The sequence below is a fragment of the Rhipicephalus microplus genome, unplaced genomic scaffold (assembly GCF_043290135.1).
Source record: "Rhipicephalus microplus isolate Deutch F79 unplaced genomic scaffold, USDA_Rmic scaffold_14, whole genome shotgun sequence".
Lineage (NCBI taxonomy): Eukaryota > Metazoa > Arthropoda > Arachnida > Ixodida > Ixodidae > Rhipicephalus > Rhipicephalus microplus.
In genome coordinates this window covers 16,665,408-16,691,575 of record NW_027464587.1, presented here as the reverse complement: position 1 = coordinate 16,691,575, position 26,168 = coordinate 16,665,408, and the positions used below count along the sequence as shown (strand labels likewise).

The 26,168-nt window shown below is 44.6% G+C and overlaps 1 protein-coding gene across 8 annotated transcripts in view; it reads left to right on the top strand.

Moving 5' to 3' along the window:
• The window catches only part of LOC119180874 (transcription factor RFX3), a 327,700-nt gene that overhangs the window by 225,709 nt on the left and 75,823 nt on the right, over window positions 1-26,168 (top strand). For all 8 annotated transcript variants that reach the window (XM_037432010.2, XM_075882891.1, XM_075882892.1 and 5 more), the window contains 2 exons: window positions 10,425-10,522; window positions 24,907-25,056. In XM_037432010.2, coding sequence (XP_037287907.1) covers window positions 10,425-10,522; window positions 24,907-25,056 — 248 coding nt within the window. The remainder of the gene's footprint in view (window positions 1-10,424; window positions 10,523-24,906; window positions 25,057-26,168) is intronic.

Here is a 26,168-nt window from a genome sequence, read left to right as displayed (position 1 = left end):
CAATAAATGTATTGTAGCCACTATACTGTACGTGCATTGTAGTCACTATCTTGTAAACGTATGTAACCACTGTTTTGTATGTAGCCACTATTATGTTAACCCCACCCCTTATGTAATACCTCCCTGCAAGGTCTTTAAGGAAAATAAAGTGAAGTGAAGTGAAGTATTAAGCATCTATGAAGGAATGGTGGAAAGTAACACTGCGCTCGTACTGAAAAAAGGAATCTGCGTGGTGGGAGGTCTTGTTTGGCTGCGTAATGGGTGCACGAATGTCTTTCTGAAATGAGGTGCAGCATATTGTGAAAGAAACCGTCATCGCCCGCCTAATGATTACATTGAAATAACAGATTTGGGCCCTTTTGATATGACACCACTCAATCCTGACAAGGTAAACCACATACTCGCATCCATCAGCATCGACACATCCCTGCCACCGGACCAGAAGTGGCAAGTGTAGCAGCTTGGGCTAGTTGGTATGGCATGACGATAGTTATAGCGCGAGAACAAAACGACGACACAGAGACAAGAAGGACGGGAAGCTCGTGTCTTTCGTGTCCTTCTTGTCTCTGTGTCGTCGTTTTGTTCTCGCACTATAACTATTGTCAGAAGTGGCAAATCGAGAGCCTTGTATGAGAATTCGCCTCCTGTTTCTCAACGTCATCTAAAGTCCAGAGGTTGTCTATCACCAAGCACCGCATCATAGTCCAGGAATCAGTGAGGTCTATTTGCCAGCACCCTCATCGAGTATCGCCATAAGAGAGGGGTCATCAGAAGACAAATTGAAGAAATGTTTAGAAAAGACATCATTGAACCGTCAGCCAGTCCGTGGGCTTTGCCTGTCGTGTTAGTAAAGAAGAAGGTCAACACTTTGCGCTTTTGCGTAGATTGCAGGAAGTTGAACGTCGTCACAAAGCGGGTTGTCTATCCGCTCCCAAGAATTTGATGACACCCTTGACAGATTAAGGGACGCAAAAGTATTTTCTTCTTTGGACCTCAAAAGCAGTTACTGGCAGATAGAGGTGGACAAATGAGACCATGAGAAAACAGCGTCTGTCACCCCAGATGGGCTGTATGAGTTCAAGGTACTCCCGTTTGGCCTCTGTTTTGCACATGGCACATTTCAGCGGATGATGTACACTGTGCTATCCAGGTTCAAATGGCAATCTTGTCTTGTTTATCTTGACGATGTCGTAATCTTTTCGACCACCTTCGATCAGCAGGTGGAACGACTATGTGCAGTCCTCAAAGCTACAAGTTCAGCAAGACTAACAATAAAGCCACAAAAGTGCCACTTCGGTTTCCGCGAACTCCTTTTTCTGGGCCACGTTGTTAGTCCTGAAGGCATCCGTCCTGACCCTGAGAAGACTGCAACAATAGGAAAGTTCCCAAGACCTACGGACAAAAAGGCTGTCAGGTGATTTTTAGGACTTTGTACCTATTACTGACGCTTTATCAAAAATTTTTCCAAGATTGCTGAACTACTAACACGACTGACAAAAGACAATGTACCCTTTGACTGTACGAGTGAGCAAGATGCTGCATTCCATGAGCTATGACAGCGCTCCAAACGGCCCTGTACTTGCACACTTTGATGATGAAGCGGAGACAGACATACAGCCGAACACTGCTACAACAAAACTGACGGGGCGCGAAAAAAGTTTTGTTAAAGCGAAAATTTTCTTGTAGTGAAATAAAAAAAGTGTAGCTGATCTAAGCTAGCAATACAAAGGAGCGTTTATTCTCAAAATTCAAAAAGTGTCCGCTGCTTCCTATTCTTTCCCAGCAACCTCACGACGCGAAAAGCACGCTGAAACAACGCCTACAACCGCTTTCGTGAATGAACCAAACAGTTGCATTAACACGTTAAAGCAGCGGCTGTCTGCCATCAAAGTGTATTCGGCAACGCCGAGATGGAGGCAGGGTATCGTGGAGCAGAGAGTTTTGCATTATTCTATGCCATTCTTACCATCCATTCCTCGCAGCTAGCTGATTTTGTTGATAATGCGGACGAACAGTTGCTCTGATTAGTTACCACACTGGCCAAGCGCGAACAAAATAATAAGTATTGGCATCGGAAAAGGCATCATTCCGCGGTTGCACCCAGCAGCTGCGTGAAGGAAACCATGAAATGAGCGACTGAGCTTCAGCTTCAGATTGTCTTCGGCGCAAAAGCAAGCCAGTGGCGAAAGCAGGGCAGTCTCATTGTCATCGCTATCGAGCAATGGCAGCACCCATGCTTGCCGAACAGCAGTGGTTTCTGGTGGTGCCAACGCATGTTTTATACTTCATCAACGTATTTCCAAGTTTTGAAAATGCGTCAAAATGTTAAAGATTGCGTTTACTTAGCAATAAATATCTAAGCCTGGAATCGCGCATCATGAAATTTCGTTGAAGCGGGACGGCAGAAAAAAAAGTGTTCATTGTGGCGACTTTATTTATGAATTGACTCCTATAGACTGCTGACAGGGAACCGTGAATTTTTTATTGAGGCAGCACTCGTTGTAGCGGCGTTTGACTGTACACATGGACGCAAGTAATTTGGGACTCGGTGCCGTCCTCATTCAGTGGCAAAATGGAGAGGAGCAAGTGATTGCTTACGCTAGCCGCACTTTTTCGAAGGCAGAAACAAGTATTCGGCGAAAGAAAAACAATGCCTCACAGTGATTTGGGCCATAGGAAAGTTCCGATCATACCTTTATGGCAGACCATTTCAAGCAGACCATCACTCGCTATGCTGGCTAGCCAACCTCAAAGACCCATCTGGGCGGCTTGTAAGATGGAGCCTGAGGCTACAAGAGTAAGACACAACGGTCGTGTAGAAGTCTGGCCGCAAGCACAGTGACGCTGACTGGCTGTCATACGCACCTGTCGAATCTGCTCCTGTGAAAGATGCAGATGACTGTCCGTTTCTTGGAGCCGTCACCACATCAGAAATGGCCGAACATCAGCTATCTGACGTCGAGTTGCTTTTGCTTATCAGGTATCTGCAAGGACACCTGTGCGTCCTCCACGAGTTTTCACACGGGTATTGTCGTCGTATGTCCTGAGAAATGGCGTCCTGTAGAAAAGGAACTTGGAGCACAGTACTGAGAAATTTCTACTTGTCATCCCTTCCACCCTACGATTCGAAATCTTGAAAGCCTGTTACAATAACCCCATGTTAGGACACCTGGGAGTGAGTTGAACCTTCACTCACATACGTACCAGCAGTATTTACTGCCGGCCAAAATTATTTAATATGGTGTAACATTATGTCAGAACTTGTCATGATTGCCAAAGATGCAAGATGCCTCCATTGAAACCGACAGGCCTTCTTGATCTAATATAACCTCCAGAAGCTCCATTTGAACAAATAGGAATGGATCTGCTTGGTCCGTTTCTGGCATCATCATTAGAGAAAAGATAAATTGTAGTTACAACAGATTACATGAACCTTTATGCTGAGACAGTCTCTTTGGTCAGAGAGAGAGCCATCAAAGTGGCAGAATTTTTCATCTCCTCTATAGTGCTATGACATGGTACCCCTGAAGTTGTTATATTACAGACCGAGGAACGGCATTTACAGCTGATTTGATGCAGTTCATCATCAAGCTTACCCACACCTGCCACAGGAAAACAATGACTTACCACTCGCAAACGAATGGCCTGACCAAACGTCTTAACAGAACACTGACCAATATGTTGTCAATCTACGTAGGCTTGAAGCACCGAACATGGGACACAATACTACCATATGCCACATTCACTTACAACAGCAACACCGCAATGCAGGAGACTATCAAATGACGCCATTCCAGCTTGTTATGGCCGAACAGTCACTCCACCTCTAGACGCAATGCTGCCTGTAAGCGACAATGCTGACCACAAACCTGGCATCGGAGATTTCACTCAGCGGGCCAAAGAAGCACATCAGTTGGCACGATACCGCATTCAACAACAGCAGCGAATTGATGTGGACCAATACAACTTGGGGCGAAAACAGGTCGAGTATGCACCAGGTGACAAAGTGTGGATATGCACTCCGTGGAAACACTTGGCCTCTCCGAAAAGCTGCTCCATCGTTACTTTGGTCGTTAACGAGTACTTTGCCAAATTAGCCCCTTAAACTATGAAGTTTCGCCTGAAGGACAAGTCAGTTCCTCCAGGTGCCAACGTCGCACAGAAACCGTTCACGTGGTTAGCATGAAACCATACTACGACCGGCGGTAAATATTCTCTACTCTGAGCTGAATGCCACTACCACCCACCTGTGATAAGATTAGATTACTGTTCCAGCACACGGGGGCGTCGGTGTTGCAATGAAATAAATACAGGGCACTTGACGAGTTCAGTGAGTGTGGAAGTTGCCTACGTAAAAATGTGTGATTCGATCCGGCGACTGGCATGGTCCCGGACTACCCGGTTATCACAAGTGGCGAAGAGGTCGACTGACGAACCGGACAGGCACAGCACAATCACATGTCGTTGCCTGTCGACGGGAAGCTGGATTTGTTCAACCCGAGTACATCGAAGTGGGCGGAATACCGTGAGCGGGCCGAGCTGTACTTCGTCGTGAACAAAATCCCGAGCGACAAGCAGACAGCTGTATTTTTGACATGCTGTGGTCCAGAGGCTTGTTCTCTGCTACCAGGTCTCCTAGCCCAAAGCAGGCCTGGGCCGCCCAAGCAGATTTGACCAAAATTTTTACCACACTTGGCAAGCACTCTGCCCCTCGCGTATCAGAAGTATAGGCAAGTTTGAAGTTTTTCTCAAGGCATTGAAAAGAGGGGGAAACCGTAAGTGACTACATTGCCTCGTTGAAGAAATGAGCGGAAGACTGCAACTTCGCAACATTTCGACAGCGCATGTTGCGCGACCAGATAGTCAGTGGAATCAATGACGTAACCATGCAAACACGGCTGCAGGAAACGACGTGTTTAACCTTGAAAACTGCGAAGGACACCGTCGTAGCTATGGAGGCTGCGCGTAAACATTCACGCGCATTGAGCTGTCAGCAAGCACAGCTACTCTTTGACGAAGCTCCGGAGCAAGTGAACGTTGTCACCTCGGGGGAAAATGATAGCTGTGGCTTTCGTTGGGGGGAGCTCATTCTACGCATTGGTGTAGGCATGACAGCACAATTTGTCTCAACTGCTGCCAAAAAGGGCACCTTGAAAGAGTTTGCAGAGTTCTGCCGGGCAGCAGAAATTTCGACCAGAGCCAGTCTAGTCACAGCCGGTCTAGTCGCGTGAACAACCTGGACGACCTGCCTGTCTCAGGTGAAGAGCCCGAAGTTTTCGACTTGTGGACGTTTCACGCAGCTAGTTTCGAGCCAATGCGCATAGCGGTTGAAGCTAACAGTGTAACACTCGATATGAAGTTGGACACCGGCGCTAGTGTGTCGACTATCGATGATGGCAAGTTCGCCGAGCTTTTTCTGTCGGCGCCGTTGGAGCCATCGGGTGTACAGCAGAGAAGTTTTTTTTTATTGAAATAGAAAATAAACGAAGAAGTTTTCGTCACCATTACTTGGCGACGGTTACCCCTTTCCACTTGGTTAGTACAAATAAAGAATAGTAAAAAAAACAATAGCATACAGTCTTACATGGTTGAGAGCAAAAGTTCTCCCATGGGCAGAACAAACACGTAGACGCCACGCTCACTTTTAATTTTTGTCCACTCAGTATTCGTCACAAATCTTCGTTTTTTTTTGTTTTTTTGTTTTTTTGTTTTTTGTTTTGTTTTTTTTTTTTTTTTTTTTTTTGAAGAATTGTTGCAGCACCTTCATTGCTTTGCGGTTTGTTTTGGGTGGCCATGGACCTAGTATTTTATTCAACGCAAATGGTGCCGCTCGGGATCTAACTTATGCAGTTCCTGCTCTAGTCGCCTTCGATGTTAACGTGTTTTGGGCAGTCAAGCAAGAGGTGACAGATATCCTTGTTGTCTTGGCCGCATGAACATGCTGACGATGTTGCACGCTGAATACGAAGTAGGAACTGCTTTGTGTAAGCAGTTCCGAGTCGTAGACAATGAATGAGTGTATCGATACGTCTTGGGAGGTCAGGGTCTAATTGATATTCATGATTAGGATCAACAGAATATAGGATCGATTCCTTTGTTTTGTCTGTGAACCAGGTAGACAGGCATAATTCGCGTTTTGTGTTTCTTAAAATTTTATTTATATCATATTGAGATACCGGAATGAGGCACGTTTGTGTAGAATCATGAACCGAACCGCGGGATCGCGACTGAAGTTATCCAAATGCGAATTTTTGAAACCAGAAGTCCAGTACTTGAGCCATATCATTAGTGCAGCGGGATTGCGTCCAAACCCGGCTAAGACTGAAGCAGTGCTGGAAGCCCCCCGCACCCCGAACGGTCAAGGAACTTCAGAGTTACCTCGGGCTAATTAATTTTTACAGAAGCTTCTTGCCTAATGTTTCGGTGGTGTCACAGCCGCTCAATAGTTTGTTGGCGTCGGGAGCACCATGGCGCTGGGAAACTGTGGAAGAGCAGACATCTCAGAGAAGCAAGGAGCTGTTGGCCTTTGCTGCTATATTGGCACACTTTGACCCTGGAAAGCCAATTGTGCTTGTCACTGATGCATCTCCCTTCGGTACTGGAGCAGTACTGGCGCAACGAGAGTCATCTGGAGAAGAGCGCCCCATTAGTTTTGCCTCCCGCAGCTTGGCAACTGTAAAGAAAAACTACAGCCAATTATATGAGGAGGCATTGAGCCTTGTATGTGGCGTTACAAAGTTCAGGCAGTACTTATGGGGCGGCATTTCGGGGCCGTCACAGATCACAAACCACTACTCGACCTGCTGGCAGCAGACAAACCAGTTCCCAGATCCTGTTCTCCGAGAGTGCTAAGGTTGGCCTTGCTATTGTTGGGGTACAGTTACGACCTGAAGTATAAGCCGGGTTCACAAATTGCACATGCCGATTGGCTCCCTCTGCCAAGTGCCCATTTTGTTGTTGACTGCCCTGCCGAAGTGTTAATGCTGAAACACCCTTGGGTATACTCATACCCAAAGGTGCTGTCGTCAAATGCTGTTGTGGCAGCCACCTCCAGAGACCTGGTGCTGTCGCAAGTCAAAGAAGCACTGTGGTCGGGCTGCCACATAAACCCAGGGTCCGAGGGAAGACCCTATGAGACGCGCTTTCAGATGAGTGTGCAAGGGAACTGTCTACTGTGGGGCAACAGAGTCATTGTTCCGAAATCCTTACATGGGGAAGTCCTCCAGTTGCTGCATGAGAATCATCCAGGACTGTCCAAAATGAAGGCAGTTGGGCATAGCCATGTGTGGTGGCCTAGCTTGGATAACCGTATAGCGATTACCATTCAAAGGGGCCGTATTTGCCAGGAGCATCAAAAAGTGTCACGATTAGTGCCTGTCATGACCTGGCTATTTCCCGAGAAACCGTAATCACGACTGCATGTGGACTATGCGCAGTCGTTGAAAATTTATTCAGACGGCATGCCTTATATGTAATGTATAATTTCACTGAAAATTTTATCTTTACATTGTTTTCAGTGTTTGTGTGGCATTGTTAGCAACCAAAAAAAGGCAGTGATAACTTTTATTTTTGTTGTCGTACCAGTCCTTATGGGAACACCTATTTTTTATCGCAGTTGATGCGTTCTCAAAGTGGATTGAAGTGTTTTCGGTCTCCACGCCCTCGGCTGAGGCAACTATTTCCTGCAATTATATTCGCAAACCAAAGCCTTCCAGATGTGGTTGTGTCGGATAATGGGCCGGCATTTACCAGTGCGCTCTACTCCACATTCCTCAAGAAAAACGGGGTGGGGCGAATGCTGGTGCCGCTGTATCGTCCAGCGTCAAATGATGCTGCAGAGCGAGCAGTGCAGACTATCAAAAACAAGTTGCGGAAGGCTGGCCCTGGAGATATTGGCACTCAAATTGCCCGCATGCTCCTGACTTACAGGTTTACGGCTCATGAGATCACGGGTTGCTGTCTGTCTGAGCTGCTGTTGGGGCGGAAGCTGTGGACTGCATTGGACCTGCTACACCCAGACCTCCGGACTACGGTGCTACAGAAGCAACTTAAGCAGAAAATCATGCAACCAAGGAAGAAGACCCAGGGTATTGGGTCACCTTGATGACCAAGTGTTTGCAAGGACACTTGTGACCAGCTGTCCAGGTCCTGCGTGGATGCCTGCAGTCATGACCGAACAACGCACTTTGTCTATGGATGTTCTACTGGAGGAAGGACGGCGGTTAACTCGATATCTGGATCACATCCACCAGCCCCATAAGGAACTGAATACAGACAACCAAAAGTCAGGCAGCCCCGTGTCTGCAGGTCTTGCTCCAAGCTTGGATATGGGTCAGAGGCAGCTAACTCCAAATAGCCTTCACGACACAGAGTCTAGGCAAGATCGCAGCGAAGATGTGGCGAGGGAAACGGAACTTGCAGTCACAGCACCCAGTACTCCTGTCTTGCATCGAAGTACCAGAATTCGAAGACCAGTATCGCACTACTCACCTTAATCAATTGTTTGCATCCATTAATAAAAGGGGGAGGGATGTAATAAGATTAGTTTACCGTTCCGACCCCCAGGGGCGTCGATGCTGCTGAAATAAATGCGGCGCTGATGCTGAAATAACTGCGGCGCACTTCACGAGTTCAGTCAGTGTGTAAACCACCTACGTATGTGTGTGTGATTCAGTCCGGCGACCGGCATGGCCCCGGACCCCCCCCCCCCCCCCCCACACACACCATTTTTAGAAATTTTGAGTGGCTATATGTGGACATGCAATTAATACTGCAGTGTAATTAATATTTTTAAATCATCTTTAAAAGTAACACAATACCGGTATGTCACACAGCCCAGTAGAAGAGCCATAAATATGGAATATCGAGTCAGATCACTTTGCTGTAGGTAGTCACATAGCCTTATTCTATCATGTGTGCTATAAACAGTCATCAGAATTAGAGTATATACATTATTAACTATCCTTGCTCCATCTTGTGCTGCTTACGGGGTAAAAGAGTTGCACAATGCAACGTGGTGCTGCCTTAGTGGTAGCCAGTGAAACATATCCAGCTGTGGTACATGCGTAGTAAACCTCGATTGCTATTCCACTCATTGTTTCCATGATGTCTTGTCACATGTGAATACCATTTCATACTCGCCACACACAGAATAAGTCGGGCTGGTTTCAAATGTTTCACGACGTTTTCTGAGTTATCATTCTATGATTAGACACTCTGACTGGTAAGCTTTCTGTTGCAATATCGAAAATAGGTGCTGTAAAACTTAATTCTTGCTCCCTTAATGGGAATGTTAAAGTAGAGGAAATTGCCAGCAAAGACTACCATGTTGCAATCGAATGTTTAGGTTGTAGTTTGTCACTGAAGAGCAATAGTGCAATGTGTAGCCTGATGTTGAACATATTTATTTATTTATAATACTCTCAGGGCCAAAAGGCATTGAAGGAAAGAGTGGGTAAATATATGAAAAATACACATAAAACAGACTCGGTTAACATCAACATTTCTCCAAATGATACAAAAATAGTAGTTATTTCAAGAAAAATAAAATAAACAGGAGCAATAAGTACAGGTAACAGATTTTCCTGGTTATGCGATGTTAGCTAATGTTTAATGAAAAAGTTTGCAGTGAGTGATGGTTCCAATCTTCAAATGTACGCGGAATAAACGACTGGAAGAAAGATCTAGTGTGACATGATGCGATTCCTACATTATTATGATGATCAACAGGGTTTGAGATGTACAGAGGCCTGGGTATGAGGTAATTCTTGAGTGTTAGATGGTAGAAATTTTTATGACACATTTGATTGCAAAGCAGCAAAGTGTGTTACTCTCAGCTGCTTTATTTCTGTAGAAGCTCACAGCAAGGACATGTCACAATATACATTGTGTGCTGATTCTGCACATGAGGAAGTCCAACTGGAGGGTTGCTCACAATCTGAGCCTTCGAATCAAATCGGCTTTTACAAAGCACACATGTGATCTTTCAGTGAGAACAGCTTAGTTGCTCCATCCATTGTTTGTCGCAATTATGAATTCTCCCAAATTACCGCTGTTAAACTTGGAAAATAATGAAGTGAGGTGACGGAAATAAATGTACATTTATCCTTGAAGGGTGGCTTCATGGCAGTTCGCAATTCCTTTGGATGGCTGGTTTCATGTCTTAGCACCATCAAGCTGCAGTGAAACCGCCTTTGCAAGGGTATGCCTGCAAATATTGGTACAGATGCAGATTTGTTCATTTTGAGTATTTCATTACTTCACGAAATCTAAATTTTTGTTGGAGGGCATTCTAATACTGTAGTATCTGTTCAAATATATTTCAATCACGCAAATATTTACCCATTTTCATGGTAATAAAGCAAGAATCATTACCACTTTGATTTGGAAGGAGAGTTGGTAATGTCGGTGTTCTTTGAATGCAGGCTCCTTGACGCAGGCCATTCGAAATTTCGCCAAGAGCCTCGAAGGCTGGCTCACCTCGGCCATGCAGGGCTGTCCCGAGGACATGGTCAAAGTCAAGGTGCTGTGCCTCCTTTGTGGTCAATTACAAAGAGAGAATGTGAGGCGATTAGGGGAAGGGGTGGTTTCATTTGCGAGTTACTTTCTAACCAACACTTCAATCAAGAAGGGGACAACATTTGTCAGTCTTTTTAATTGTAGTATACCAATTATGACATAAATTGCAATGAGTTAAAGGAGACACTGCTCTAAAAAAAGAAATTTTTATACCTTCATCAATTTTGATGAAATTTTATGAGTTTATGTGCAATTTTGTACTGATTTCGAATATGCAATATTTCTTGTTTTAGGAGAAACGAGGGTCTTAAAAAAACTTTTTTATTTAGAATTCTACTGTCATAAAAACTACCATGCATGTGTGCCATTATATGGAGATTTTGAATTTGCAAAGAAATTTCAAATATCTCATTTTGAAAAACTTATGACCAATTTCCACATTATAATTAGGTCATTTTTTATGGGTCGTTATGGTAACTTGCTATAAAAAAAGGTAGTTTTCAAAACTACACGTTTCTTCTAAAAGGTTCATCTCACAGGCTAAAGCAAACTAGATGTCAAAATGACTATTTCTTTGATCAGAAAAAATTTTTAATCTTAGAAGGTAAAAATTTGTTTTCAGTATGTAGCTGGTATTTATCATATAATTACAATTCTATCAAGGCTGATAGAAAAAGAAAAGTTTGGCCTGTAGTTCAAGTGCTGCAGAAAAGAATGGTACCGAGTTTGTTTATATGTTTTCACAGAAACTTGCTCATAACTTCTGTAAGGCATATTCACTTCACAAAAATAATAATGCCGAGAGAATTACGTGTCGAGTTTTAAAAACATTTTTAATTTCATATTTAAGCTTTTAACAAAAAGAAATGGTATTTTATCATAATATAACATTTTTCCAAAACATGCTTTCGACTGTAAATATCTTAAATTGCGATTCTTAAAAGTGACCATTTTTTACAATTTTGTGCTATTTTAACACCCTTGTACCCCTTAATGTGTCGTTCTTAAAATGCAAAATGTTTCATGTGCTTTTTGGGGAGCAAGACTTTTTCCTAACTAAGAGAGGTACGAAGTAAATCAGCACGTAACAATAATTTGTGATCAGAGCTGATTGCAGTGCAGTAAATAAATGGATGCTTTAAAAGTTATAGTATGTTGAACATTTGTGAGTTCAACATACCATAACTTTTTTTCTAATGGGTTAGAGCATCATTTTTGAAACATCCAATAAAAATGGATGCTCTAAAAGTTATGGTACGTTGGACATTTGTGAGTGAAACATACTATAACTTTTTTTCTAATGGGTTAGAGCAAGTTCTTTAGAGCATCCAATAAAAATGGATGCTCTAAAAGGTATGGTATGTTGAACATTTGTGAGTTGAACATACCATATCTTTTTTTTCTAATAGGTTAGAGCATCCATTTTTATTGTAACATGATCTTAGTTCATAAAAAAACTTGTTCCCCAAAATGCACATGAAATATCTAATATTTCAAGAACTACTTTTTATACAAGAAAAATAACTGCATATTTGACATCAGCATTCAAATACGTATACGCTTACTCACCGTTTTATTAAAATTGATCAAGAAATTTTTAAAAAGTTATCTACGATGTTTTTCTTCAAAAGGGACAAAATCTACAAAAAGCACTCCTCCTGTGGTGGGGTCCACAACCTTTAAATGAGCTTGAAAATGCACAGAAGGACGGTGACAAAATAAAGGCAAAAAACGTAGAACTACAAGCTGCTAACAACTAAATTTAAGTATCTGTGTGTTATCGATTGTAATGGTGGGAAAGTATTGGGATTGCATTGTATATAAAAATTTGAATAAAAATTTCAGTTGTGATAGCATAGTGCTGTGTTTAATCATTCTTGCTTTTGTGACCATCTCTGGATGCCTTTTCAAGCAATCAATGCAAACCAACTCGCCCAACTTTCAGTCGTGCTTTGATTGAGCCAGTGGTTGTCTTTTAGCCAATACGCACGTAGCTGAACACTTTGCTGATGCTGTTGCTGATAATAATTACTGGTTACTGCTGAGCCCTTTGCAATTTTTATAAGGCCTTAAACTAACCATTTATTGCACAAATCACATGGTTTGATATCTGGAACTATTCTACACTTGCTGTGCAGTATTGCAATTGTTACGAGGCACCCCTCTCTATGACACCTGTATAGAGCTTTCTTGGTGGGAGTTTTGAGCGCTGGCTATGTTGTAGACCTCTTGTGCGACATCCAACAGCCACGAAAAAGGCATGGGTTGAATTTCGGCTCAAACCCCGACTGTTGTATTTTCTGCATCTATCATGATTTCTTGCTCATCAATACCTGCCAAGTCTCCTGATTTTTCTGGGAGACTGTTCATTTCTGACCGGCCTTCCCGATTACATAACTACAGCTATGAATCTCCCGATAAACTGCCTTAACCCAGTTGGAAAAAAAAACTACAGTATGGGAACGATCGTGAGTAGTCGTACCTACACCTGCAGCGTGTCGTCAGAACTCCTTGGGCTGAAACTTGGGCCGAATGGCTGTACATGATGGACCAACAATGCACAGCAAAGAACAAACAATAAAACTCAGTGCAGACTCTCAACTAAACATTTTATTTTTGAAGAGACAACCCCCATATGTTTCCCATGTGCTCAAAGAAGAGCACAGTACAGAACTAAATGCACACAAAGAAAAGAACATACGGTCAAATCCCGCCATAACGAAACGCGCTACAATAAAAATTCCACCACAATGAATAACTTTCGATTCCTTGTCAGCCACCCATAGAAAGTGAAAAATGACTTGTCGCAATGAAGGTTTTTCCTGGGTATTTCAGCTTCAATGAAGTTTTCGCGAGTACTACCCTGTGAAGAAAAAAAACTTGCCTAGGATTGTGACACAATTCCGCTATCAACTCAGTCATTTCTCGACGGCTCGGGAAATCCAGAGCGCACGGCCGCATTGCAAGAATCGTGTGTTCATCGGAAGCACGCTCTCCGTCACCACACACACATACTGCCAAATTTATCACCATTGAGATCATCCCATCCACCATGATGCTTCTAGTGGGTTCGATGCATGTGCGGACTGCGGCAGAACAACCGCTCGTCGTCACTACCTCTGCGATCATGAATGACACCACGACATCATGAAGGCGCACGCGCGAGCAGCGCTTGCATCCTGCATCCTGCCACAACCGCTGCGAACACAAATGTGGTCATGTCGAATGCGATCATGGGTTACCAGAATAGTACGCACGCAGTCAACGTGCACTCACTCAACCCAATAGTTCTTACCCTAGTGTTGCGAACAAATCTCAAGTGACGCGCACGGCCAGTGCAGTGCACAGAGATTGAAAATGGAACTACTGTTTGCCGCAACCACTGTGCAGGAAATCGCGGTCACTATCATCATGTTCATCCATAGGGAATAAGATTCGAAGGTGTTCAGCTAACACAACTGTAGATCAAAGGCAGTAAAGCCGTAAAATAACACAAACTGTTCTGGCTATCCTGTCGTTCACTCATGGCCATGGTATTGCGCAGCTTTGGCACTTTCAGTTGCACTTTTTAGTTGGTCTCTAGCGAAGCTCTGGCACCCTCCAAGGGTCGTCTGAATACAGAGCGCACGGCTAAATCGATAATCTAAACTGATAATTCGAACTTTCAGTTATTTCAAACAAAATTCAATTTCTTGGTTGGCCCTCTATTTTTTCAATGTATTTAAAAGCCTCTTAATTCAAACTCCATCATTTGGTTAATTCATACTTTTTGCAGTTTCATACCAAAAGATATCTCCTGCTTTCTCACTACTGTTTAAAATGTGCGAGTTTATATAATTCTAACAGTCTAAAAATTTAAAATAAGCACCTCAGGCCTTTAAGAAAAAGGCATTGCTAGTAAACAAATGTTTTAAACAAAACACACGCATAGTAAACCGTGATGCTTCTTAACTGGTGTAGAAAGCTTTGTGCTGAAGGCACATACCTATAGCAAAGAAGCAGTTGGCAATTCACTATTTCTTCAAAAGGTATGATCAGCAGTAAGTGGCCAATAAACTTGTGGACTTGCTTTTTGTTCATTGCGTGGAGTGTGGTATTAAAAACACCCAAAATATTTTTAAAAGTGATAAAATCAATGCCTAATCATTATGTGTCGCATCACCTCACCCAGAGTCGTTTATCTGAAAACTTTTAATAATTCAAACTTCTTGATCATTCAAAAAAATTCAGAGGTTCCTTCGAGTTTAAATTAATGAAAGTCGACTACATAGTATTTTTTTTTCTGTATAACCGGCACCCCCGACTGCAAACTGCGGGAGAAAAAAAAGAGCTATTGACTAGGCTTGTGTGAATATTCAAATGAATAGTAGGGTGTGCGAATTTGCTTTGATTTGAATTTAAATTATTCAAAATTTTGAAGTATTCGCAACGAACAAATAAATGCATAATAATGTAAATATGGTTTGACTGCGGTGGTTTCACTGCGATGTAGGGGTGCTGAACTGTGAAAGAACTTATCTAGGAGAAATCCGCTTTGCCGCGAAGTACTCCTTCAAGTTTAAAGGGGCCCTGCAAGACTTTGAACATTGTAAGAAAACGCTGCCGACCGGCAGTAGAGGCTACCAAGGACATGCAAGCTAAACATTATAGTGCAGCATGCAGCGTGCAATTTACAACGAATTCTCAAAGTCTGCGGAAAATTGCTCTCTTCACTCGGCAAATGGCTCGACAAGCTCAGAAAGCCGCGTGACGTATTTTCTTTCCTCGTGTGACCCCTCCCGGCTTAGCTTCCAGCACTTCTGTCGGGACGAAAAGAGAGAATTCACTTGCAGCGTGCGACAAATCTTTGCAGCTCCGCGCGTACTGGAAGGATTCTAAAACTTCTGGGGGCGGTGAATTCATCAGGCAATAAGCTTCCTTAATGAATTCATTCCATGGCTCCTTGAAAAATTATCATATGGCCCCTTTAAATAGAAATACTACTCTCAAATAATTCATTTTATTAAGGTTAAAATATTGTTATGACGGCTTATATGCTCCGAGTATAGTAAACTTTAAAATGTTACATATTATAAGAGTTATGACTCGCACCCTGCCGAAAGTCAAATCCTGTTACTACTCGAAGTTGTTTTGACTTCTTTTCAACGGAAAAAAATGGCTTTGCATTGAGGCCCTATTTAAATTTTTAAAAGATATTGTGCTGGTTAGTTGGGTCATAATAAATATGCCTTTTTTTTATATGTCATATCTACTATTCGAATTTGATTTGAAATTATCTGACCAAACTCACTATTTGCTTCGAATTCGCTTCGAATTCGCTTCAAGCCTAAAGTTCACTATGTATTCGCACAAGCTTACTAATGACTCAATCTGACTTCCTTGCATTGACTTGAAGCCATGCCGTGAAGCCAACTTGCACTGTGAAATTTTTTTAAATTTTGCATTCCGACTTTAGCTCTAAGTTTCCTGTATACAGTCAAACACGGATATATCGAACTCGAAAAGGGATCGTAAATAAGTTCGATATATGAAAATTTTTATATAAAGAAATAGAGGCCCCGAGACCTTATCTGTAGTGGATCGTCACCTACAATAGGTGCATTGAAGAATGACAACTAATTTCGCACACACGCCGCAACAGAATAATTTATTTGCATGTAAAAAGTCACTAACCTTGGCCTGTTTCTTCATTTTTAAAATGTTGAAGACGCTGGTCTGGATCTTATCACAACTCGCGGAAATGCGTCGTCTATGCGCTCGTCATCGTCGTCTTCACCGGTTTCCGCAAGTTCCGCCGTCTCAAAGCCTGCCTTGCGGAAGCAGTTGACCTCTGTGGCCATCTTCATGTCTCGCCAGGTATTGAAGATCTCTGCGAGAGAAAACTTCGTGGAGATTTCCGGCCACTCCTTTGTCATCTACTGCTGGATGTCCTGGCTGCCGACAACTACGCTTTGCCAGAAAAGATTTTGCAACAATGTTGTAGTGTTGCTTAAATCGGTGAAGCTACCCACTGTTGTCTGGTACATTGTTTCACCGAGTATAGCGACAGATTATTTGGCTTTGGCGATCAGCATCGGGCCATCCATCGGAATATTCTTCACGCGCACTTTTAACAACCAGGCAGTGCCTTTTCTACATTCCCGTTGGCCGAAGCGCGCACATAACAGGCTCCCGGCATTTGCTGCTCTGCCGCCTTTGCCTAGATATCTGCCTTGTTATTAAACAAGGTACTCAGAGTGCTCCGTGATATCGCGAAGTCATCCGCGACAGTTGAACGTTTCTTGCCCGCCTCGACACGCTGAGTAGCCTTCAACTTTGTTGCAAAGTCAATGGTCTTGCGCTTCTTGACTTTGTCCTTAGCTACACGAGACGTCCACAGTTCAAAGAGTCCATAGCGGCTTTGCATTCTATGCATGCAAAAGAGAAATGTTGTACATGCGGTGGTATGTAGACGACATGAGCAACAAAGCGCTCGCAAGTCGCTAGGCGATGGCCACCTGCGAAGGCAACAGCAAAAGGCACGAGCTGTGGTTGGATGATCAAACCTTGCAAAACAGCAACAAAAAATTCTAAAAAAGGTGATGGAAGGAGAACGTCGGCTCCTTCATTTCTGCTCTCCGAGCTGACGCGTACACAGAGAAAGCATGAGAAAGAGAAACGAAAAAAAAAAAGCCGTTCCGCAAGTTTGAAATTGCACAGTCCGAGCCCTCTCACCCTTACTTTTTTTTTTTTTTTGGCCGTTTCGGGTTTTGGCGGAGGCGTGGTGCCGCGCAAAGGTCGCAGGGCGCTGCCGCGAGTGCCGAAAACGCGCCTTCCAACTCGTGTGCAAAGATCGCGAAAGGGGGGGGGGGGGGGGAAGCAGGAGTGAAGGAAGGAAGGGGAAGGGGCAAGAGCTGAAGCGCATCTTCAAGCTCACGTGGCATTCGATGTATCCGAAGGCCGGTAAATATACCGTTTGATATAAACGTGCGAATTTCTATACTTTTACAAAAGAATTTCAAGGGGATAACTTGCGAGTTCCATATACCCGGATATTTAATATATGTGGGTTTGATATAGCAGTGTTTGACTGTATTTTGATCACGTTATGGGCGAGAAAATAATCACTCAAGGTGTGACCAGGTACATCTCGTTTAGAGAAAGTTCAATGCATGCACTTGCTGGGACCAAAGGACAAGCCATCATCAGATCTTACTAAGTTTTGTGGTCTATAGATGAAATTTCGTTGCAACGGAATTCCGCAACAACAAATTTTTTTATGTGTTCTGTCAATTTTGTTGTATTGGGATTAGACTGCATACAGTGGAACTTCAGATATATGTCCCCCAGTTTTGCGATGACCCGCATTTTATGACGCACAGGTATGATCTCTGCAAAATTCCGTTAGAAATAATGTATTAAAAACCTTGGTTATGCTGTTTTACGCTGACCCTGCATCTTACCAGTGATGTTCGGTACTACGCCAAAGAATTCTCATTCAGAGACACGAAAATTCCCTATTTCGGGCATTTTCCCCTGCAAACGTTGGCGAAATTCCCAGCAGAATTTTCTGCACAACAGTACTAATTTCCACCCCCATCCGCACACACACATGCTATATATACACGTGTCTCATGTACTGGCAACTTTTGAAATCATTAGTGGCCCCTCCGCTGCCGCTCAACAAAAGCATGACTTTATTATTTCATATACTTAGTACACTGCACATTGTGAGCGTCAAGTTTAACATCATTAGTGAACTATAAATCGCTCCGCGTAAATATCAGGACCAATTTCAAGGGCTATTCTTGCGTGGTACATGCGTCAGAACCGATTACAGCAGATGAAGGCCCACTGTGACCACTAATTATTGGTCATCATACAAGAATTTAACCATTTCTGAAATTCTGTGCAACATCACGAAGATTCCCTTTATCACTTTAGCTCAAAATGAAAAACGAAAATTCTCCGAAAAAGGGAAAATTTTCTGCACGCATCATCACTGCATCTTTACTCAAATCAAACGTTCACCAAATATTCACAAGTGCAAAATATGAGCTCGCGTTACCTTAGCTTGATGATTAGAAAAATAGAGAGTGAGATAGATTTCCTAGAATGAAAAATTTATTCTCCTGGAAGTTCATGCGCTCCTACACACGCCTCAATTGTGTGCATACCTATCTGGGGTCGTCACCTGGTCAAGTTCTCTCCCCACAGAATTGCTTCAGCCGGCCGAAATGCTGATATTTTCACGTTTCCAGTCCGGGTAACATTTCCTGGTCGACATACAGCTGGAGCGCTACCTATTCTTGTGGTGTCCAATTTGGCCTCCCCTGATTGGCTGAAGCGCACCGCCTGTTGCCGGTCTTTCTTTCGCAACGTCATTTTAACGCCATGAAGCTTTCAGAACTCTCGACAGAAATTAGAATGACAAAGCGCATTTCGCCACAATGAATGCTGTCCCCAGAGATCCACTTTTAGACTCACCTCTCTCAGGCTGTGCATAGACTCTAATCACGTTAGCCCTCGAATCAGGTTTGACGCGGCCGCCTGCCTGACGCTCCTGAAAGGTCTGTAGCTCTCCCTGCATTGCTCTTCAAGCATCTCAACACATTCATACTCACGTTTTGACTTTTTCAGTATGATTAAGAGTCCTGGTACTTTACATTTCATCTACTTAGTTTCTTTTTACGCTGGGAATGTGCTAGCGGGTTCGGTGCGCCGACGTGGTGAATTGCGCCATGACATCGCGACTCACCTTTTTTTTTTTTCCGCTTAACTGAACGCTTTCTGGCGAACTGGGAGAACAGCTTCCCAGATCTGCCTTTGTAGCACTCGTAGTCACAGGCTTGCGCATGCATTTTCACCGTGCAAAATTACTTTTACTTGAAATCAACGCTCATTATAACAGCAGGGCATCACTAGTTGCACTTCACGAGGCAATAAATTACAATGTGCTCAGCCCAGTGGTGCACGAAGGCATTTTACGCAAACTCGTGGTTCATCTTATGGTGACCCCACTACTAACTGCAGCGGACGATCACCGCGGGTTCACGCTTAGCGAGCCACAGGGCCGCTACTCCGTTTACTCGCATGTAGCGCACCGCTCCGCACGCGGTCAACTAATAAGGCGTTTAGCGCGGCGCGGCAAATAGACAGTGTTCTAATGCAAAAGTACACAACACTTTATTGCCCCTGGCGGCACCCCGAACAACAGTACAACGTCCGCTCCCGGGACGCGGGTAGCAAAGGCACCCGCACGCGGACGTTCACAATAAGGGGAAAACCGCGAGCACGTCGCAGCTGGCAATGGCGAGCTTTGACATGCCGGTCGGGAAAAGGTCCCTCGCGGCTATGCTGCGCACTCTCACGATGGCCAATGGGCTTGGTCGCGAGTGTTAGGGCAAACCTCGTACGCGTAGGCCTACTGCAAGTGCGGCTCGTTGTGGTACGACCACTTCAAGCACTAGGCACCGCTCTGGGCTTAGCGTACGCTACCGAAGCCAGCACTTAAGTAAACACGCCTGCCGGGGTGCCCAAGGCCAGAAGGCTATTGGCAACGCAGTTTCGGTTTCATTTTCACGACAAGGCAATTTTCAAACTATTTATCAGTAGAAAGATGTGCGCTGGATTCAATTTTTTTTTTATAAGTTGAGAATAAAGATTTGCTTGCACCTCCTTCAAATAAGTAACACTGCCATTAGCTGCTGCTGGCAAGAATAATTTAATCAACCTTCCTAGCAGAGGCACTAGGTCATGCCATAGCCTTATTCAAGCAGTCGCAAGGCTGAGTGTCGCTGCCTCATTTTCCAATTATACAACACCTGGATTATATGACAGCCTTGTGCGGTCCCATGAAGGTTGCATGATTGGGGTTCCACTGTAGATCGGAGTACCTATAGTGGTCTTTTAAAATTCATACTCACAATCGGTGCAACATTAACAATGGTTCACTAATGCGCGAACCAGATTGTTTTCCTATGTAGTTTGCCCTGTATTGAACTCAATCACGAACTAGATCTTGTGTCTCTTCAAGATAACTGCCTCATTGAATTTCGGTGCACACTGAACTTCAGTGCATCTGTTAACCTGCACAGCCAAACAAGTGTGTGATGACTGCTCGTGTTCTTTCAACCTCATGTTCAGGTACTCTGCCCATTTGTCCAATGGAACACCCAGTGCCGATTAAAAGAATTGAATATACCACTCCTGTCATGAATTTATGTCGGGAGTGTTTGCGAAGGGTGGATTTGAGAAAACTTGGAATTGGGTGTGCCAAGACAAACACAATTTTTACTCTCAACGGACAAAACTAATACACAGAATTCATGTAAAATCACTCAATAACTATCTGCGTATATGGGCAAGCCCAGCCTGACTGTAGCTCAGTCCGAATCCGTTACTAGCCCTAGCCGCTAGCCCTGAGCCAATATGGCTTCAACAAGAGAATGTGCTTACACTTTGTCGCATTGCAACTCGTTGCCCTTTGTGCCAAATCAAGTCAAGTTTTATTATTTAATAATAACATGTACAATGGAAGAATATACAGAAGGAGGTCCCGTAGTATACATTGAGTCGAGTCTTCCGTCATTGACAGACTGCTGCACTTTTTACGGTCACCGTCGGTTGGACCCGCCAAACGAACCACTCGTCCTCATAGCCGGTGTCCCGGTCCTCATTTTAATCTTCAGTCTCGCTAGGCTTAACTCATCATGGACTCCGTCGCTGACGTGTCTACTTTGCTGACTCTTGCGGGCTACCGTCCCGGCGTGAAGTGGGGTAGCTGCAAGTCCACCAGGAACTGCTGGGCAAGGGTGTGGCAAGTCTGGGCAGCCTCGCTCGGGACCTACGAGGTCTGCGGCCGCTTCCCGGGCCTCTCACGATGACATCTCTCAGAACCGGGTGGCTATGCTGCTCCCGTCGCTGCATCGACGCTGGTTTCACAGCCACGTCTTCGCAGCTCGGAGCCCCAATGCACAGTCCCAGCTCATCCTCTGGGATTTTCCTTCACGGCTCGGGTCACATGCCACGAGCCTGTTTCCGACCAATCTCTTGCGTCGACGTGGCTGGTGCACGTGCCTTCAGACGACTCTTTTCTCCTCGTGCACCATCGCCCTTTCAAGTTCGGCGCGTGCCTCGTGTGTCTCCTTTACTCATCACACAACCAATAAAACCAACAGGCAGTCAAACCTAAGAAAACATGGGGGACATCATTTATGATTTCTCAACGGTACTGCATTGATTTTCAGCGAAAGTGCGGGTTCGAATCCCGGCTGCGGCGGCTGCATTTCCGATGGAGGCGGAAATGTTGTAGGCCCGTGTGCTCAGATTTGGGTGCACGTTAAAGAACCCCAGGTGGTCTAAATTTCCGGAGCCCTCCACTACGGCGTCTCTCATAATCATATAGTGGTTTTGGGACGTTAAACCGCACATATCAATCAATCAATCAATGATTTTCAGCGAAAGTGAAAAAAATTGAAATGGCTGAAAATCTTCCTTTTTGTCCACGAAATCCTTACCCGCCAACTTTGAATGTGACGGTTGTAGGTTTGGATCCAGATCCAGATGTGGCGGTTGTAGATAAAGTCATATACTGTCGACAAGGTTATATCGAACACACATATATCATATTTCGGGGTATATCGAACTCCTAAGTTATCCCTTTGAAATTCCTTTGTAAAAGTATGTTTATATCGAACTGTATTTTTACCCACCTTCAAATATACCGAACGTTGCGCTAGCTGGAAGGTGCGCTTCAGCACTCGCCGCGCCCCATGATCTCCGTGGCAGTGCGGCTCCACGCGCAAGCTGAAAGGCGTGTTTTGGCACTTGCAGCGCCCGGCGACCTCCACCCGGCACCATGCCTCCGCCAAAACCTGAAATGCTCTCTCTAACTTGCGGGACAGTTTTTTTTTTTCTTTCTTTTTCTCTTTCTCATGCTTTCTCGGCATGCCCGTCGGCTCTGAGAGCAGGAGCGAAGGCGCTGACGTCCTCATTCAGTCGCCTTTTATTTTTTGTTGTTGTTTTGAAAGTTTTGATCAGCCAACCACAGCTCGCGATTTTTGCTGTTGTTGTCCCAGGTGACCATCGCCTCGCGAGCACTTTGTTGCTTCCCTTGTCACGCCGCCTACGTACCACCGCATGCGCAGCATTCCTCTTTTGCGTGCGTGGTGTGCAAAGCCACTATGGGCTCCTTGAATTGTCGACTTCTCGTGTAGCTATGACCAGTGTCAAGAAGCGCAAGACCCTCGACATTGCGATGAAGTTGAAGGCTATTCAGCGTGTTGAGGCTGGCGAGAAATGTTCGACCGTTGCGGACGACTTAGGGATACCATGGAGCACACTGAGTACCTTGTTGAAGAACAAAGCAGATATCAAGGCAAAGGGGGCAGAGCAGTGAATGTCGGAAGCCTTTCAGTGAATGTCGGAAGCCTTTCATGTGCGCGCTTCTGCCCACGGGAATGTAGAAAAGGCACTGCCTGGTCTTTAGAAGTGCGCACAAGGAATATTCCGGTAGATGGCCCGATGCTGATCGCCAAGGCCAAATGGTTTGCCACTGCACTCGGTGAAAGAACTTCGCGCACAACACCTAGAGGCTTCAACGATTTAAGCAGCTCTACAATATCGTTGGCAAAATCAATTCTGGCAAAAGCGAAGCTGTCAGCAGTCAAGACATGCAGCAGTGAATGACGAAGGAGTGGCCGGAAATCTTCATGAAGTTTTCTCGCACGGAGATCTTCAATGCCTGGCGAGATGTGAAGACGAAAACAGTGGTCAACTGCTTCTGCAAACCAGGCTTCAAGACGCCAGAACTTACAAAAACAAGGAAAGACGACGATAAGCGCATAAATTGCGCATTTCACGAGTTGTCGTCTCACTTCTCGGCAGCAGTTTTACACAAAGTGTCTGCAGACAACTTCATGGAAGCGGACTGCAATGTCCAGGCCGTTGGGAGCCTCGCTGACGAGGACATAGTAGCTGCGGTCGTAGAAACCCTGGCTGACAGCTCATGTGACGAGGAGGATCGTCCGGACGAAGCGCTGGCTACACGCGCGTACTGCGCCGCTGAAGTGGCGGCAGCGTTCGGCATCATTGACCGTTGTATTAGCCACATGGAGGGAACCGGGCTGTTACACATGGGCAGCCTTGATAAAATCGAAATTAGCGCCTTCAACATTTCAAAAACAAAGCAGGCCAAGATAAGCAATCTTTTTCATGCAAATAAATCAATTTGTTTCGGCGTGTGTGTGAAATTAGTTGTCATTCTTGAATGCGCCTATTGTAAGTGATGGTCGACTGCAGGAAAGCTCTCGGAGCCTCAATTTTTTTATATCGAACTAATTCGCGATCCGCTCTGAGTTCAATATATCAATGTTTAACTGTATGTCCCATTTTGGGATGCTAAACTGCAACAATTGTTATAAAGTCATATGCACCCCTGCTGAGACCTTCCGGAAATGGGAACGACCTCCCTGCCCATGTCAACAGATCCAATAAAAGTGGCCAAAAGGACCACTACTGCCTCTGCTAAATGGTGGAGTGGTGCCTTGTTTCATGCCCTTCGTCCCTATGAGACACCTGATGAACAAGGGAAGCATACTTCCTGGGGCCACACTGAGTGAAGACATGGGGGCGGCATCGTTTCTGTTTCATTCAAAAAGTGTAAATGTTTAATAAGGGAACGGAAATCTGTACAAGTTGTATAGTTATTTACAATGGATGGGATTAAACATGCTGTAGAGGGTTCTGCTAACGGTAACTCTGAAGTGTGCTTGCCTGAAATCGTATGAAGCGTTAGTATTTGAAAAGTAGCGCTCATCTTGTGCACATGTTCTTGCCTTTTGCCTTCATATTTTTGCGCGACCTATCTGACATGCCTTAGTCGAATTTGTGCTTGCATTGTAAAGATTCCAAATGTCTCCCACTGCTGCATCAAACGAAGGCACTGCCCCGGCATAAAGATAGGACAGCGTGAGAAGTTGTTGAGACATTTATTATTCACAATTATGGCAATATGTGCATTGCCAGGCCATTGGTTACAATGCATAAACTAGATACAGATTATCTCGCTGCCAACCTCCAATTGTTTTCTTATCATGTTCTTTATATTTGTGTTTTCTTCAAGGACCTTCCAGTTGCTGTTTTGTGTATGTCTTCCTTGCCTTGTCTTGGTTTATTTTGCACAGTTCTTCGTAGTTCAATAGGCAGTGTGAAGGTCCTGGGTTCAAAAGAAGTCTTAAATATGTGTGTTGTTGGGAGAGTGGTCGCAAGGGGATCTTTGTGTTGGGGCAACACGAAGGGAAAGCAGTCGAGTCTTGTTCCCGTAGATTGCCGAATGAGTGCAATGTACTTTGGACACCTTCCCCCTAATGTGGGACCTCATGTGACGGTGGCCTCTGCCCTTGACAGATTGGCGCAGTGAGTGCTTTTGCACAGACCCTGCGGCGATACACGTCGCTCAACCACCTGGCGCAGGCAGCACGGGCCGTGCTTCAGAACTCTTCCCAGATCAACCAGATGCTGTCCGACCTAAACCGGGTAGACTTCCACAACGTCCAGGTATGCCTCTCGCCACCCATTCAGTGGTGCCGGTCACATTTTCTTGTGACGTGCTTTGTTTATTTAAAGTGGAAACACTTCAGGAGCCCAGGCTGTCGTATGCTGTCACTGTAGGTTGTTGTAGCTTAGTGTAACGCTGGCTAAAGCACATATAAAAATTGGGGGGAAATGTGAGGAAAGTAATCGCAGGGGTGCAACAGCTGCACCAATTGCATCAATTTGATACAATTTGAATTTTTGCACCGAGCTATGCCAAAGCCATGAAATTTCCTGAAACTGCACCGAAATGTTCCTCCTGCCTCAATATTTTCTCAGTTCCGCTGCTTGAGCGAAAAATAGAGGCAACGTTTGCCACCCGCAGTTTGCGTCATCAATCAATCCAAGCGCACAGACCCTAACCGGGGCACCGTGTGATATATACCCCTTTGGTAAAGACACTCGTTAGACATTATCGACCTAATATATACTCCTTTGGTAAAGACACTCGTTATTGACCTAATAAAGTAACAATGCCGTTCAGCCGTCTGGCCGCTTACCTTAGCAGATACTGATCGGCGGGACGATACGACTTAAAGCCAAAAAATTGTTGACAACGCTTTGCATGAAACATGAATTTCCTTATCTCTAGTCAGTGAACGTGGCTATGGCATGTAAGCAACTAGAGCTGGAAGCATACTCTGCATTTTCTGCGTGTGAACAAACATGACATGCTGGCATTGTCAGCGACCACGTTGGTTGCCATAAAAGCGGCACATGAAACATTTTTCTGTCTTAAGGTTGTATCATGCCGGCAATAGATAGCCGACACCATTGCCAGGCCATCAGCTGTGCGCCATTGCCTCGTTGAATGCACCTTGCAAGTGAACTGAGAAGTGCCGGAAACAGAACCCCATCATGAATGAAAAGAAGAAAAAAAGGCAGGGAGGCTGAGGGAGGAAGTGTAGCAGTTCGGCCTTGTTTTAACTGGGGCACAAGGCTGCTTAAGCCACCTTTGCTGCAATACAGTGGTGCCCTGTGGAAAAGCGTGTTCATATTTCAAAAGGGCTGTTAGCACTATAGTCATGGGACGCAGCAAATTTCTTTTGATTTCTCATACATGTATGTATACGGCA